We start from the raw sequence: 17,095 nt of genomic DNA on the forward strand, positions 1-17,095 counted from the left end.
TGGGGAAAGCAAGTGTCCATGTCTCCCCCAAGCCACCAAGTTGGCTGAAGGGAGGAGGCTAAGCTGGGAAAGATCCTTATTTCTTCTCTTCTTCACTTTTTAGTGAGCCGAAGCCTGTCAGAAAACAGTGAATATCTTGGAGATGTTCTCGTTGGACGTTTGGATCTGGTCAGCACAGAGGAAGGTAACGGGGCTGTCTGGGATGCCTGCTGAGATGTGATGTGAGTGTGTGGGTTGCCCGTGAGCTGGATGGCTGTGGTTGTGGGGAGAGCTGGCGTCACCTTAGCTCGTGGCCAAAGCCCGGGTATTTGCACGTCCGTGGAGGTTTCCAGGCCTGGGGTAAAACATTCCTGCTGTGTCCTCAGAAGCAGGTCTCAGTGGGACTTGTAAAATAACTTCTGTTGCTATGCTGGGGAGGTGGAAAATTACGATTTTTTTTTTTCCATCTCTAGGCTATGGATCCCTTGGAGACAGAAGATGGTAACACTCGGCAGCATTTCCTACCATGGCATTGTTCAACCAAACACGAGTGCACGTGCACTTCTGCTGACTCAACAGGAGCCATGGCACTGAGGGCTTGGGACCCTCAGGGACACCCCTCCATGCTGGTTCTTCAGATGTTTGCATTAAGGTGTTCCCAAAATACCATGGGTTTTAAGGAAAATTAGCTGCTGTGGCTGACAGGGGCTCATTTCCTTGATTTCCGTGATATTACAAGCCCCAAATGGTTGGACAAAACGTTTGGTGCTCGTCATCCAGAGGAAAGACACAGCCATGTCCTTCCGAACAACCGACAACCCCTCCCACGCCAGCTTTCACCTCAAGCCTGTTCCGTCTGCATTACAATATTTCAGTGCTGCTACACATCAGAGCACGTGTCACGTCAAATACAGCTGCTCAGGGTGTTGCAAAAAGCCCCAAAAACTGGTTTGGGAGGAAAAGCCGCAGGATGGTGCAGCGGGCACAGGGGCGCTGGCATGGCGGCACGCTCGCCCAGAGTGGAGGGCAGCGCCACGGGGACTTGCACCAGCCTGGTCTCGCGCCTTGCCCTGCCAATGTTTATTTTGCTTGGGTAAACGTTTGATTTTAGCAACATGACTGCAATGTGTGAGCTGTGCTGGGGCTGTAATTCGATGGGAGGAGGCAGCTATGTGCAAGGGAGGGCTGCTAATGCCACAGGAATGCTGCGCTTCCTTGGGATGAGAGAAGATGGCGCCCGGGGCCTTTGGGGACAGCACGGCTGGTCCTCCCTGGCCCTGCTGTAACTCCATGCCTGGGGGCCCAGACCCAAAGCGGGGTCGTGCCTTTCTCAGGGCCCCTGCAGCCCAAAGGGATGTGATTTCTGAGGGAAAATCGGGTGTCTCAGTTATTGCAGTGAGGCTCCCACCCGGGACTGCTGGAGGACCATGAGGAACTGCAGGGCTGCTGCTGCCTGCCTCCCTCCTGGCTGGACGAGAGGGGAAGGAAGCACCCAGTCTGGCTTAGGAACAGCTTTTATCCATGTTTCCGAAGAAAATAGCAGTCGTCCTTCTGTATGTGCTGCAGAGTGTCCGTCAGGATGGCAGGGTGTCCCTTCAGGACAACTGGGACAGGAGCGGGGAGGAGGAGGAGTGTCCCTCACCCAGGCATTTTGGTGGGTGATGGCATAAGTGATTGTTAATTCTCATTTCGTTGCTAAAATGCTGACGATGCTCCAGTTACACCAGCACCAGCTCCCACTGACCTCACCATGGTGGGGGTGAGGAGATGCAACATGGCAGCCCCCCACCAAGCACCTGTGGCCCTGTTTGTGGGGGGGTTGCCCCCAGGCTGGTGGCAAAATACCTCCTTGGAGGCTTTAAGCTCGAGCTGTGGTGTCACTTTCATAGTTGTGGCTCATGGGTGCTCAATGTGGCCCCAGGGAGCGACCGCCATTAGTCATGAGTACATGACTGAGGTGAAGCTGTTGCTAAACCTCCAAAGAATGACCATCTGAGGCACTCAGTATTGACACGTTTTATTTTCCCATGGCCACCCTTCTCAGCGCTCGGTCTTCATGCTGGTAGCCAGGGGACTTAGCCAAGGAGATGAGAAGCAGAGCTGGAGGGGTTTAGGAGATTTAGGCTGTCGATCTTGTCTCAGATTTATTCAACTCCCTTCATAAACTCCAGGAACTCTGCCAAGGGGAAGACATTGGAGAGAAGGGGTGTAAGGTGGGACTGAAGTGCCCTTGCAGCTGCCAAGCATGCTTTTGGCAGCTTTCCCCAGCCCTGTCTCCTTTTCTACCTCCCCCGATGAGCCAGAGGCCGAGGGGGAACGGCTACTGCTCTTCTGGCCATGGCGAGGACTCCTTGTGACTCCTGCTGGAAATGTCACTGGAGCCCAGCATCACCCTCGGCTGCCACCAAAACGCTGGAGGTGAGCACCTGGGGAGGGATGTAGCCACTAGCTCAGCTCGGAAATGGTCTGGGGGTTGTTTCAGCAGCATCGCGTTCAAAGGAACAGCCTTTTGGAGCTGCTGTTTGTGTTCAGGGAGCAGGAGGGGACGGGCACGTCTCTGGTGAAAAGCAGGTTGGTTTGCTTCAGTGCAGGCTGGCTTTTGCAGCATGGGGAGCGTTAAGGGAGCCCCAGGTTCTTGCTGCTGTTTCATGAGCATAAGAAACACCCCATCCCCGCACAAACACTGTCTGCGGTCAGGCATATTGCCCAACACTGCCTCAATGACCTTATGCCCATCTCTACAGGCAACCGGGAGTTGCCCAGGGAATGCTTGAGGGCTCACGACCAAACTGCGTGCCAGAAAGACTCCTACCATCATAGTCAATCCTGCCATCGTTGTTTTTATCCCCATCTTTCATCAGTTCTTCTATGTCGTCCTCGGTGATGGTCTCACCGGTCGCCTGCAGCATGATCTTCAGCTCCTCGAGGTCGATGTAGCCATCAGCGTTTCTGTGTGAGGACAGAAGAGCTCAGGAGCGGACCGACACGCTGGCGAGGGGGAGCCGGGGCGGCTGCACCACTCCCGCCACCCCGCTATACTGCAGTCACGGCTCTTACTTGTCAAACATCCTGAAGAGATCTGAGAGTTCCTCTTCGGTTTTCCCTTTGCTGTCATCTTTCATACACCGGACCATCATAACGAGGAACTCATCAAAGTCTACAGTGCCGCTGCCTGCAGGCGGAATAAACACCATCAGCTGGTGCTGTGGTGGGTGGACGGGCAACACTACACGAGAAATCACACTTCCCTTTAGTAACCAAGGAGCAAAACTCAGGAGGGCACCCCTGCAGCAAAAGGCAGCTTTCAGGACGCTGGTGTAAGTGACTGAGGCCATAGACTGACTTAATCACTGAATTTTTACCTTTTGCAATCATTTTGCCAAGGCAAAAGGAACCGAAAATCCTACTGGAAGCACCAATGAATGGAAATTCCATTCCTGCTATGGAGATATGTGTCCATCTCATCTAGGTAGTAATAAAAGCTCCGGAATGCAATTATTCATGGAGTGTATGTTTGCACTAGCACTACAGCTATTTCCCATTTTTTGCCTAATTTTTAACTGCTTTTTTATTTTATGATTACCTAGTATGAAATTTCTGCCCAACCTGCACACAGTGGATTTTGTTCTGTGTGATCATTGATACACTGATTTAATTGAGATTGACTTATTTATATATATATGTGTGTGTGTACACTTGAGCAGTGAAAGACCTTCCTGCTGATAGAAACTTGTAATTGTGGCATTTCTGAAATGGCAGTTGCTACATTCAGCCTATATTTTGTTTTTTAAATGGGTCTGTGCAATTTCAGAGTACCCATAATCCCCCAAAATCAGCTCAAGCAGTCTGGTCATTATAGGAATAATTTTTATAGTTTCTCTTCACCTGGAAGTTTCCTAAAAGAACCACGCTGAAGTTCGGTGCATGTTTAGTGTCCTTCAAAACCACAGCACTGCAGGTTGCTCCCCACAGGCTGTGGCCATCCCCAGCACGGATTCTGCCCATGCTGTGCAGATGCTGAGCGCTCCCAACCCGCACCGTGCCTCCCACGCCTGCGGACATGGGGAGAGTTCTAGTGAGAGCAGAAGGAACCCAGATCTCCTACCATCCTCATCCACCTCGTCTATCATCTCCTGCAGCTCCTCAGGGGTCGGGTTCTGCCCCAGCATCCGCATCACCTTCCCCAGCTCCTTGGTGCTGATGCAGCCATCCTCTGCCCCCAGCACGAAGATGTCAAAGGCAGCCTTGAACTCTGGGGAGAGAGGGGAGAGGAGTTGTGGGGGTCTTGCCCTGCACCTTGACCCTGCAGGCGGGCAGCTCTGGGGCAGGGGGCTCATCCCAGGCACAGCCTCCCCTCCACATGCACCCCAGCTCTGCCCAGCCATGGCATGGTGGGGACACCCGGGCACATGCACAGGAACTCCCTTTCTTGAAATGCTGGTGGATCAAAATGCCTGCGTTATGCCCTGCTTTGGCCACTCTGGCCAAAGCATTTTCTGAGGTGTAATTGCTCAGGCAGGCTGGGCTGCCGGCGGGGAGCTCGTCTTTAGGCTGCAATGTCAGGTTAAAAATGCACATACCATTTTTTTGCTCTTCTGTCAGCTGCTCAACCTGTAAGGAAAATGCAGAGACCAAGTAATTTTTCTTCCTCAGCATCACTAATGGTTAAAAGGTAACGTTATTTGTTCAACAGCCTTTGCAAAGGTCAACCAAGCCTCACAACAGTCACCCTCATGGACTATGGGATGTACAACCTGTGGGGTTTTGACATCGCAACTTTTTGTAGTTGAAGAGATTCTTCCCTTAAAAAAAAATACTCCCAATTCCTTTGAAGTAAGCATCGCTTCTCTAGAGTGGCAACGTCTGCTACGTGGCAGAAGTAGCCTTTGCACAAGCAGGGGAGACCCGCTGGGAAAAGCATTTGTCAACCATTTAGGGATGACTTCTTGTTGCTGGTGGGCTTCACAGTGGGATGGCTGCGCCGCTGAGGGCTGCCCGTGCGTGGGCTGAGGCCAGGACAGCGGTGGGACATGCTGGGGAGGTCCCTGGGAGGGAGAGGCAGACTCGACCATCCCCAGAAGTTGTTTTACAGCCCTAGATTCAGGAAATTCCCTCCAGAACTTTAAGAGCTGATTTACTTCCACCCAAGTCAGTGTTAATTGCAAAGGTTTCTGCCTCTGAAGGGAGCTGCTATTCCCTTTAGCCTGTTTTGAGTATCTCCCTGAAGAAATGGCCCATGGAGACACTAGGCATTAGCCGAAATGGGCTGGCAGATTTTTCCCAAACCATACACTAACTCATTACCTGCAGATGTTTAGTGGGAACTTACTAGTTAGTGTGAATTAATGAAAATAATCGATGAGGAGAGCAAAGAGTAATCCATCGGATCTGTGTCGTGCCTCTTTAGGTGCATTTCTCTTTTTGTCTTCATTCCTACCTGGAGGTACTGCTTACCTAAAATTGCTGACCCCACCATCATGTCTGACTGCCCCTTCGGTAGCATCCATGCAAACATTGACTTTTCCTTCCCAGGCTGGTCAACAGCCTCTCCGGAGTCAGCCAGACATGACCCCCTGCCAGGATTACCTCTGGCCCATGCAGAAGGTGCCTGACCCCACTAATGTCTCCTTACTACCATCCCCGTGCGAGCAGTCCCTAGCACCCATCCCTGCCACGTTTCGGTCAGGGCAGAACCCTGCAATGCAGGGTTGTGACACCCTGCCTTTGAGGGAAGGCTCATGCTTTTGCCCCAAAGAGAAGTGGTTTTGCAAAAGCCAGCTGGAAATCCTTCTCGCTTGCAGGGAGAGGCAGGGAAAGTGGTTTTTCTTAGCGGGGCAGAGCCTGTGGGAAGCAGAGAGCCTCATCCCACTCCCCACGTGTCAGGAGGCACAGACTTTCAAGTCAGAAAATGCTACGGACGGCAGCAGGATTGCCGTTGCAGGAGGAAACCCAAGCCTGCGGCAGCCCTGGTGCCGCTGAAGGCAAGCAGGCAGGCAGGCAGCTGCCAGCCCTTCATTGCTATTGTTTGGGCAGAGCGAGGGCAGCCGCGACGCTCCCTTGGCCGACGTCTGCAGCCACTGTCCTGCCGCTCAGGTAACCTGAAGCTTTTGGTACATTCGCTATTTATAAGCCTTGGTGAGAGAGGTGCTGGAGATAAAGATGAGCTCCCCAATTGTTCCCAGGGTTTGGTATTTATCCTTGCAGCCCTTTATCTGGACACTTGTCCCTGGCACTGTTCTCAGCCTCAAAATGTTCCCAAAATAGCTTTGTGTTTGCACACCCTTATCTAGGCATGAGTGGGCAGGATGAAAATCCATTGGGTTCTCTGGCTGCACGTAGAAAGTTTGGCATAATTATAATACTAATATGTGCCATCAGCATACAGCAAATAAAAAAACCCCTCACTTTTGAAGCTTCCTTGACTGCTGATATGACAGATGTGGAGCTATGCTGTATGTAAGTTAAATGCATTGCGACTGTCGAGCAGCACTTCTATTACAGAGATGTCCCTTGAGCTGTTTATAGTGCCCTCTGGACAGGGGTCCTGTTCGCGGCTTTATTCCTTTTTTCCTTCCACGGCATTTCAGGGACAGGCTTCTCCAGCTGCGGTGTGGGAAGGCAAGCACGAAGCTCACAGCACTGCGGCAGCCGTGGTAATGCCAAATCTTCTCTATTTTGCTTTTATCAGCTCTCTTCCTTCTCCCGTGTTTCCATTTGAAGTCAGATGGGGGAAGCTGAAGTTCCTTAATATTTTTCCAGGTAAACGTTTTCTTACAGTTAAAATCTTGGGGAGCAGATCCACAAAAAAGCTGTTTGTCTCAGCTGTGCCTGGCTTGGGCGTGTTTTGCCTTGTAAAGCTGCTGGCAGTTAATGCCCGGGACTCGAGCCCCACATTTACCAGTGTGCCCCCACCTTCAAACCAGCAGCAAAATCCTTATGGGAGCCCATCAGGTCTTTTGCATGGCCCATTGCCCTGGTCAAGGTTCCTATGTTTGGGGTAAGTTTCTGGTATCTGAGGTAGGAATTTTTGGGTTGTTCTCTATTGCTGCAGTTCCTTTTTCTCAGCTAAATTCCTCCATTGCCCAACTGCACTAAAGCCCACAGGCTTCAGCTAGGGATGACCTTCACCTGTGGATTTTTGCCCATTTCTGGGGCAGAGATTTGGAGAGAGGCTGGAGCTTGTGTGTGGGGAACCCTTTGTTTTTGGGGCTCTCCACCTGTGCTGCCCCAGCAACGGACAGACCCTTTTGGCTGTGGGCATTGCTGGCTTGCAAAGCACTTCAGCCTTTCTCACTAATTATGGGCATGAGATCCCTAAACAATAAGAGGAGGACCTGTGCCTTGAGTTGCAGAGAAGATGTTTAATTAAAAAGCTTAATTAGAGAGGCCTGGACTTTTGAGTTTACAGGTTACATTTTTCTCCCTTTTTGAGGTGTTGGTCCAGGGACTCAGCACTATATTGTACAGCCTTTCCTGAGCCTTTTCACACTATTGGGATCACTGAGGTGTGTCCATTTCAGGAGGTTCAAGGCTGATGAAAGGACAGAAGAGGTGTGAGCATTTTGTTGTTTTCTTCAATTAAGTGTCAAGCAATATCTTTCTTCCCTTTAAAAACCTTGGAATTGAAATAAGACTCGTATGATGTATTTTTTATGCCCTCTGTTAAAATCAAATCTGATCAACTCTATATATCTATATCTATTTATATCAACTATAAATATATATTTTTTTTTTTAATCACCAAAAAGCTCTTATTTTAACTCCAGTTATGGAAGGGTCAGTGCAGCAATCCACACAATCCAGAATCTATTTTCATCCTTATTCCACCTGCATATCACTGTCTGTCTAGGTTACAAAATAATGCAGTGTCCTTTTTACAGACCAAATACTTTAGGTTTACCCAGTGAGCGCAGCGTGCAGCTGCGTCAGTTAAAATAGCCGTTAGGATGCTCTGCGTTCCCCGAGAGCATAGCTCGCATTCTGGATTTCTGCAGAGCAGATATCAGTAGCGGCAAAGCAGAAGAGGATGTTTGGAAATAGCTTCCAAAAGCCCAGTTTTTTTGAAAACCTCCAAGAAAAATATTCAGCTAAGGAAGGGGGAAACATAGCAATAGCAGACAATGGGTATAAAGCACCAGAAAGGAGAAGGTGAGGTTTAACCCACACAAATAATCTTCATTTCATGGGAAATGCTACTTTGCTTTGTCTTGGCTAAAACCAGCAGCCACCTCTTATACTTTCAAGATTTTCTTGAGATTTATAACCACCTGCGGGCCATCTTCCTGCCTTACAGTGGGGAACCAGGGGAGTAACTGCAAATAATTTAGCAGCGCAGTTGAGAGTTTCACGCTTACAAGAGGAGTGTGAAACCTTCAGAGCCATCAGTGGGTAAGGTCTGTGTCCTGGATGATGATGTTGACTAAAAGATGCCACCCTATAATTACTTCTTATTTGCATTTCTCCACTGAATTAACTCCATCACAGCTATGGGAAATCTACTACAAAATCCCTGAAAACCCTTTAATCACCCCCCCAAAACCACAGCCCTGAAGGAAGACACTTACCGCTGCCTTATAAATGTCATCCATGGCTGGAGAGAGCGGGCAAGGGGCTGGGGGACGTGACAGTCACGCTCTGCCAGCACTGCCCCCGCGAGCCCCACTGATATAGGGGGCTGCCCGCCCCGGGGGATGTGACCAGCCCACACGCAGCCCCACACGCCCGTCCCCACCCCATCCCCGCAGGAATGCCTCGCCTGCGTGCCTTGGGACGGGGACACTGCCAAGCCCGAGGCTGGCACGTCCGGGGCCAGCCCCATCCCCGCTTCGGGGCAGCTGGAGCTTTCCTCGTGACTTTGATGTGGGAACGAGCGAGCCCCTTCAGCCAGATTTTGGCAGGATCCTTGCTGATATATTTGGCTGTATTGGCTGTCCTGACTGGAGACGTGCCACTATGTCACCTCCACCTCCGGTGTGTTTCCCCCCTGGAAGCTGCATTAAGAAAGACTATACTGTGCCTAATTAAATTGGGTAAGATGGGAAAGGCACATCTCCCAAAATATCCCCATCCAGCAGTGGGAACAGGGGTGTCGGGGCCTCCCTGTTCCCTCTGCCGGCTGTCCCCAAGCCCGCGGGGGGACGTGCTGCTGGGGCCAATGCCCTCGGAGGAGCCGATGCCACGTGCATGCGGGCACCGAGGCCAGCGGGAACGTGTGGTCCCGATGCCTTGGCGGGAAGAAGCGTGGAGGCAGATGGAGCTTTGCCTCTGTTTCCTGCATTTAGCTGGCTCTGCAAAATGGGGGGGGGTGGCTGTCAGCTGTGCTTGATTTCAGGGATAATTCTCAGTCCTTCAGGAAACGGGGACTCATTTCACTCAACCAGCGAGCTGACCTGTGCCACTGCAAATGGGGAAGATACACTCTCCTGGATCTACCACGGATTTACCCCACGACAGTGGAGAGCAAAACACTCCAAAGGCCTCCAAGTGATGACCAGTGTTTTCTCAATGCATTTTAATCCACAGCAATCAAAGCAAAACCTCTCTTTCTGGTGATTGAGGACTCCCTCTTGTGTCCAAAGAATGGCTCCGGTGTCTCAGGGTGATGAAGTCTCACCTCCAGCTAGCTCATGTGGGCATTAGTTAGCAAAACTGAAAATATTATGAATGCAGCCTTTAGGTCTCATCTCTTCCAAAAATCCCTTCTCCCTTTAACAGAAATCATCTTGGAGGCAAAAATACTGCTGTCCCTATGTAACACCTAGCCAAAGTGAGCCAGTGACACAGGGTGGTGCCAGCACAAAGCGAGGGCGCAGGTGAGCACAGAGCCATGTCCCCACACCACATCCTCCCAGGTTTTGCAGTCCCAAAAGATGAAATTGCTGCAGAGCCTGCTACGAACTGCGGTCCTGCGGGTGCCTGCTGGCCTTGATTTGCCCAGGCTTCAGCCGGGCTCTGCCTCTTCTCAGCATGGGGATGGCAGATGTAATAAAAAAGGAAAACAGTTGTATTTAAGGAATTGATTTGTGAAGTATGCTAGTCTTCAGAATTGGAACATATTAATATTTTAGTTGCCTTGAACGTAGAAAAGGCAGAAAAAGCTGCAAAGGGTAGTAGCTATTGTGTTAAAGGGCACTGGAGCCTGCCCTTTGGTGAGGGCACAGGCTGGGATGGGGGACCTGCTGTCCCCCACCAGTGAACTATCACCCAAACCCTCCTGGGCACTCCCGTGGAGACCCCCCAATGAAGTGCTGCCCTGAGGAGAACCCCAGCCCTGGGCTGCTTTCCCTGCCTTGGGATTCCCCGTGGAGCCGGCGCGGCGGCAGGTGCTGGTGCCGGGTACTGCCAGGCACCGCAGCAGAGGGCGAGGAATCGCGCCTGGCCCCGTCCCTCCATCCCAGGAGGCGATGGCTCTGAGTCATCACCCTGAAAACAGCCCCCGGAATGCGTCAGAATATATCTAGGGCTGATGCACGGCGGGAGCAGGAGCTCTAACATTGCCTTCAAAGGGTCACGGCCATGCTCCCGCAGGAGCTGGGATGAAATCCAGGTCAGCATGTGGAAGAAGGGTCTCTGTGTGCTTAGAGAGGGGAAATCTGGGCCACTAGCACCATACACACTGACACAGGAAAGCCGCACTTCTGCAAACGCCCAACACAAAGAGAGACTTACAAAACACAGGTATGCCTAGAGGGGAAGGATGAAATCCATCTGGCAGCGAGAGATGATGTTCCTCCTGGGGAAAGAGGCACAGGTGAGGGGCATCATGCCAAGCCCTGCCTCCCTGCTTGCTTCTTGGAGCCAAAGCTTCCAGCATCCCCTGGCTTTCTGGAGTGGTTTGCTTACAAAAGAACTGGGAATTGGGGTTTTGTAGAGAAACTCAGAGCCTCTGTTGTGCAAAGCCCAGGGGAAGCTGCTGCGGCAGGTACGGGGGTGTCCTGGGGAAAACTGACTGCTCCTGCTGCTTCTCTTGCCTCCCCACGTGAGACCCACGGCAGAGATGGCACGTGGCTATCTATAGCCTGAGAAGGGCTGCCAGCACAAGTGCCCTTCATCCAGGCGCACGGCCGGCTCGGCGGCACACCGGCTGTCCCTGCAGTTAGGTACGGCATGTTAGCTTGGGCTTCAGCTGCATCCTGATGTGCTGTTGCACTTGTCAGTCAATCCAAGGTACCAAGACAAGTGGAAGTGTTTACTGCGCTTTTTTCTCCAAAATCTCGGTTCAGGCTTTCCTTTCCAAGTAGCTGTAACCCACTGCAAAACAAGCAAAGGCGTCCCTCATGTCAAATATAAGGAAATAAAAAGCAGAAGCCCAACTATGTTACAACTTTATTTGAGGTCAGGGGTGTTTGCAGGGCTCCTTGGGCAGTCTGTCGTGTCTCCAAACTGCAGCAAAACACTGCAGCGTCCCCCTTCCCTGCACAGGACGCTCAGCCCCGAATGGGGCCAGACCCACCGACATCAAAGCTCTTTAATTTACTGCTACCTATATCCTCCTCGGAGGGTTTTAGCTGAACGAGCCCTTGTTTGCCCCCTTCCCCAGCTGCATTGCTCCTGTGGATGCACCTTCCCCAGGAGCCAGGACAGAGCTGTCACACCATGAGCCACCTCGGTGTCTGCAGGCAGAAGCCGCTTTAGGAAGAGAAAGGTACCTATCAAAACCGACAGACGTGCGAGCACTGCAAATTGTTATTTAATTAAGGAGACGGGACATTCAGAGGAAGCTTAATTAAAGTTGCTCTCCGAAACCACTTATTATCTCATCAAGATGCTGAGCGCAGCAGCAGCTCCGGCTGACGCTGGGACAGCGCTAGAAAATCCTTCTTGGGCTGCCTTTACTACGTGTTTTCTCCTTACACACATCATCCTCAGGCTAAGTCCTGGCCAAGGGAAAGCGTTTTGCAGTGAAGATAAAACGAAAATGGATTTATCCAGCTCAAGTTGCATGAGGCGTGTTTGCTTACCTGCCGCCCCGGTGCCGGTTGCATCTGCCAGACGCCAGCATCGCCCGCGTAGCGTCAGCCAGCACCTCCCTCGGCACCGCAGCCTTCTGCCGAGGAAATACTTTCTGTCCAGATGGCTTTGAAAGATGCACGTGCACCCAGGGCGTTTGGCACTTCTGCTATTATTAATGACGCTACGCTGGGGCTAATTGCATCCTCCCTTAGGTAGTATGAGGAAGGAAAGAGAGAAGTCACCTTTGTTTTGCTGGGAGGTGCTTTTTTACCCAAACCTCCCGTGATTCCCTCAGTGCAGCGTGGGTTCATGGGGAAAAGGCTGAGGAGGATTTGCTCGCCATCCTTTAAGATTCTCCACTTCTGTTTACAAATTCCCGGCAAGACCCCTTTAGCGGGCAGGGATTTGAAACACTGTGCTCAGTGGGACAGTGCACTGAGGTAAGCAAAGGTCATAACGTCATGAAGTCACCTCAGACAACACCCCGAGTTCGCTCTGGGCTCAGGCCTGAGGCCCTGGGCCAAATCCATGCAGGTCTGGCTCATCAGCCCAGCTCCTCAGCTCCGTTTCTGAGGTGGCACCAGGCACGTTGGTCACAGAACCACTGCAGCAGCGCCTCGGCCCGACGTGACAGTGCCCAAGCCTTCAGCAGCACACGGTGGCCACGGACCTCCACCGAGAGCTGTGTGCAGCTGGGGGCGGCGCTGCTTCCGGGCGCAGATGCCCGCGTGTGCCGCAGCACAGCACACCGCTGTTACGAAGATCAGCTCTCTGCAGACACGGACTGGCTTTGCCCTCTGCAGCTCCCTCTCAAACGCCCTGTGCTGGTATCCGCCTGCGTTGCCCCTTCCTGCGTTGCCAGATCTGCACCGTGCGCATTGTGCGCACCAGTCTGTAGCTGCCTTCAGCCAGCTTGGACAGGCCTGATCCTCCTTGAGCTGCCTGCATTGCAGTGCTAGTACCCTACAGCGTGGTATCACCCAGCATTTCGTTGTACAGCATTGCATTGAACAGTACGGGAGGGCAGAGCTCCCTGTTGCATTGCACAGCCCTGCGGAGCATTGCGCAACGCAGTGTTGCCCGTCACAGCATTGCACAGCCCGGCGCTGCATTGCACAGCCGTGCAGCGCGCAACGCTCCGCGAGCCCCCTCGCCCCCCTCGCGGAAGAGCCAGCACGCATGCGTGCCCCGACACCCTAAACCCCGCCTCGATCGGCCAAAGGCCCGCCCCTCCCAGCCTCAAGCCCCGCCCCAGCTACAAGCCCCGCCTTTGCCACCGCCGGCGGCTGCCAATAAAGAGGCGGCGGGCGGGGCGAGCCGCACCCTGACGGGGAGGTGCGAAGCCAAGATGGCGGCGGCGAGAGGCCGGACAGGGTTGGGGGCCAGGTCGGGCGGCGGTGGCGGCAGCCGGAGGGGAGCGGTGACGGCGTGAGAGCGGCGGCGGCCGGTCCCCTGCGCTTCTCGCGGCGTTATGGAAGCGGCGGCGGGCGAGGACGGCGAAGAGCCCCCGCGGGAGGCCCGAGTCCTGGGTTCTGAGCTGGTGGAGACCTACACGGTGCGGGGCCGGAGAGAGACTGCGGTCCGGGGCGAGGGGAGCGGCGGAGGCGAGTGGGGAGGCCGTGAGGGACGTGCTGGGCGGCGGATGATGGTTGGCAGCGAGAGGGCGAGGCGGGGGGAGCGGGCCCGCCTCGCCGCCGCCTCAGGCAGCCTGCGGGGTACCGGGGGGAGCGGGCTGAGGGCGGCCTTGGTGCTGCGCTGCCTCCTGCTCAGTGCCACCGTCTCCGTCCCGGCTCTGAGGAAGCCAGGCAGCGGTTCTCGGCCCGGTTTTGTACCCACGCTAAAGCCAGAGCGAGAATAATTTTGCAGAAGTTATCGAGTGGTTTCTGCCTCCGTGGAGGGACGCGTGGTCTGGAAAATCACCCGGGGCTGCCGGTGAAAATTGCCCCCCTGAGCTTCTCGTAGCTTTGGCTCTTTGGGAGAGCTGGTAGTGTAGCGGAGGCCGAGTTTGCAAATGTCATGTTCTTGTCCATACGTATCTATACATATATGTGCATGTATATGTGTGCATGTGATTGATCGTGAAAAGTTGTTATCGACTAAACATAGCTTTTAAAGCTGGACCAAATACATTAGGAAATATTTCCTTCAGGTGAAAATGCCATAGAAATCCCTCTTGAAAAGCTAATCTTATTTTCAGAGGCAATCGGGTGATTTAGGATAGACAGTTTTTCTCTTACCCTACAAAAAAAGAGGCAAGATTGTCGGCAGTGTTTTTTGTTTTGGGAGGGAATTAAATTTTTTATGTATAACTTGTTTTTTAACTGGTTGCATTCTACCAAGAGTTAATTGGTCTGTTTTTCAGGAAGAAGCTCATCCAAACCTTAGCATAATTGCAGGCAGAAAACATCTCAAGCACACCACCCTTCAGTTAGATAACTAAAAATGCTTTCTGTTCCTACCTTATGTTAGTGTGATTTGAATTTATTTTTTTTAGAATGCAGGTAATGACATCAGGTTTCTTCCTACTGTAGCAACCTAAAAGAGAAGAGGGAAAGGGAAGCAATGGTCTAGAAAGGCAGTATTTGTCAATTTGTGTAATAGTACAAGTAGTACTTCAGGTTACTGCCTCTGAAAAGGTACCCAGAGAAAACAGCAATAGGAGAGCGACTTCTGTGTTTTTAATAGGACAGAGCATTTACACAGCTGTAGTACATGAAAGGCCTAACTCCTTTACAATTGTCAAGCCTTGAAACATTGTTGTGTGGGAATGACTGTCAGGTGGTGAGTGGCCATATTTGCAGACAAAAATGCAATGAGCATTCGGTGAAGAAGTTGGCTAGAAGCTTAAAATAAATTCTTGAAAATTGCTTCAGCTCTTTGTTATGTTAGTTACATGATGTGTATTCACAGAAAGGATACTGCTGCTGTTGAGGTGTTACCACTGTGTGTGTTAGGATGTGGTTCACCCCCAAGCAAGTTTGTTTTTGCAGTCCCTGATCAGCCGAGAGGCATGGTGAGACTTGTGGCATGGTGACTGGAAACTTCCATTTCAGGTGTGAACGAAAACTCAGCAGTGTTCGTGTTGGTGGTTAGAATTTTCATGAGAATTTTGCAATACCAGTGAATAAAAAATTCAAGTTACTTTGAGAAAATGTCAAAATGTTGTCATCTCCCTTATTCCACTGGAGGTTACGGACGCAGAAGGTGAAACGCTTGCTGCTTCAGCCTGTGAACTAATATTCTGATACAGCCAACCTTTGGTAATACCATTAATGTGCTAGATTCAGCTGTAGTTCAGGTGCTTAACTTTGCTGCAAGTAGTGTTCAGCAAATCAGCTGATAGTTGGGGATAACATTTTAAGCTGCTGCAGCTAAGCCCAAGGAAGCTTATTTTTTCAAGGCTGATTTATTTTTTAATTGCGGTTCTGGAAATACCATGCTATTTTAACGCCAATTTTCTTGGGAACTTTAAAAGTAGGGTGTTTGAAAGCCAAGATCTACCAGTATTTGGTCCTACTTTGATTCTCTTGCTATGTTTTTGAAGGAGTCATGGCATTAAGCTTAACTGTGTGTAAACCACCTAAAACAGTTAGCAGGACTCCAACCCTTCAGCCAGTTTGTATGAGGTAGACCTAAGCCATTAGAAATGTAGGAATAGATCTTTAAATGAAAACGGAAATTATACAAAATTATTCACAAGGCAAAATGTTTCACAAAAAATAGCATTTGTTTAGTGTTCAAAATTAGATTAGCAGCACTTAAGAATGTGATAAAAACCTGTACCAGAGCAGAATTGAAGAAATTAGATGGTGTAAAAGTCAGTCAAATCTGGTAAAGGTGAGAAAGGAAATATAGCAGTAGCAAGCTGCATCCATTAACATGTGGTAGTCAAGGTGGCAGTGGTCCTATTTACATCTTTGTTTTTGAAAGGGTTGTTTTTCTTTTGGCATGTGTGCTTCCCATTGTACTCTGTATTTCAGAGCTCATAATCTCAATAGAAGGAGACTTATTTTAATGACATTCATTTGGCGCTTGTGAGATTAAATCCAGTAAAATGTATCGGAGAGGCCCACAATTCTGTGTAGTTTTGAAGGTACTTTTAAAAATGTGATTCCTGTTGGTGGTGTTAGGGTGGAAGGCCAGGTATGGATAAATCCAGCAGGAAAAAATACTGCACTTGTTGATGTTTTTTCTGTTGGGTTAGAAAAGTATGAGCACTTTTACTGGGTATTTCTGCTGCATGTGCTGGTCCAGCTAGATGCTGACTCAAGACTGGCTCATTGCTAGAAGGCCTCAAGGCTGCCAGTGCTTCATTTGTTTCCTGCTATGCATTTGTTTGGCCTAAAATTGTTTTCCTGCTTTTCCTGTCTTTTGCAGCTGTTTTTAGTATAAATACTAGCTTTGATACTTAAGGAAAATACTGTGGCTTCCTTGAGTGGGTGTAAACTGACTACTTGAGAAGGTAGGGAGGAGGAGATGTGGTTGCATCACTGCTCTGGAATTCAGGACCTACTGGCAGCAGTCACACCTGTGTCCCAGGCTTCCTGTGGGCAGCACTGTCTGTCATCTGTTAAGTGAGGTGCTTATCTTTTTCTTGACAGTACTGAAGTATGGGTGAGGGATACTGTAGAAATGCAAGTTTTCCATGTTAAATGAGATGGGCAGGTTTTTGTAATGTGCACGGGAAGTAAGCAAAAGGTAGTCTGGAATTGCTGTTCATTTAACAGCTGGTTTAAAAATTACATATCTTAAAATATTTTAGTAAATATCTCACCTTTAAATATATAGGGAGACAAAGGCATGCTGTTAGGTGGTATGAGTACTTAACTACAAAGAGTTTGAAGTGATTGGTTAGAAAATAATATACAGCACTGCAGATATGCAAACACTTTACAAAGTAGAACTTAGCCAAAACTGATTTACAGAAGGGCATGTGAAATTTATTACACGGGAGAGTTTGGTAGAGATGCAGGGAGGAAGACCTGTGAATGTAAACACTCGCATTTTAGCTCAGTAGGAATGCAGTTTATGGTATAAATATGGGTGGAGATTTCATGTGGTATATTTATGTCTGGGAGACAGTGCAGTGTGAGAGAATTTCATCATCTCTCCATGTATGCCTTCTAGCAGTTGGCTGGACAGGTAGGCAGTCCTTGAAGAATCT

General features: G+C 50.5%; 2 protein-coding genes across 3 annotated transcripts in view; one reads left to right on the top strand and one right to left on the bottom strand.

Moving 5' to 3' along the window:
• Nucleotides 1-2,123: 2,123 nt before the first annotated feature.
• On the bottom strand, nt 2,124-8,567 carry TNNC1 (troponin C1, slow skeletal and cardiac type; the record flags this gene model as incomplete). Its single annotated transcript, XM_082004719.1, has 6 exons — nt 2,124-2,155; nt 2,792-2,928; nt 3,037-3,151; nt 4,085-4,231; nt 4,560-4,590; nt 8,544-8,567. 6 exons carry the CDS (start codon nt 8,565-8,567, stop codon nt 2,124-2,126), a joined length of 486 nt encoding a protein of 161 aa, XP_081860845.1.
• Nucleotides 8,568-13,249: 4,682 nt separating this feature from the next.
• The window catches only part of NISCH (nischarin), a gene marked incomplete at its 3' end in the record, with an annotated part of 32,033 nt that continues 28,187 nt past the window's right edge, over nt 13,250-17,095 (top strand). For both annotated transcript variants that reach the window (XM_082004417.1, XM_082004416.1), the window contains exon 1: nt 13,250-13,486. In XM_082004417.1, the coding sequence (XP_081860543.1) occupies nt 13,403-13,486 (84 nt within the window). In that variant the 5' untranslated portion in view covers nt 13,250-13,402. The remainder of the gene's footprint in view (nt 13,487-17,095) is intronic.

The sequence above is a fragment of the Phaethon aethereus genome (assembly GCF_964289735.1).
Source record: "Phaethon aethereus genome assembly, chromosome: 11".
In the NCBI taxonomy this organism is placed as follows: Eukaryota; Metazoa; Chordata; class Aves; order Phaethontiformes; family Phaethontidae; genus Phaethon; species Phaethon aethereus.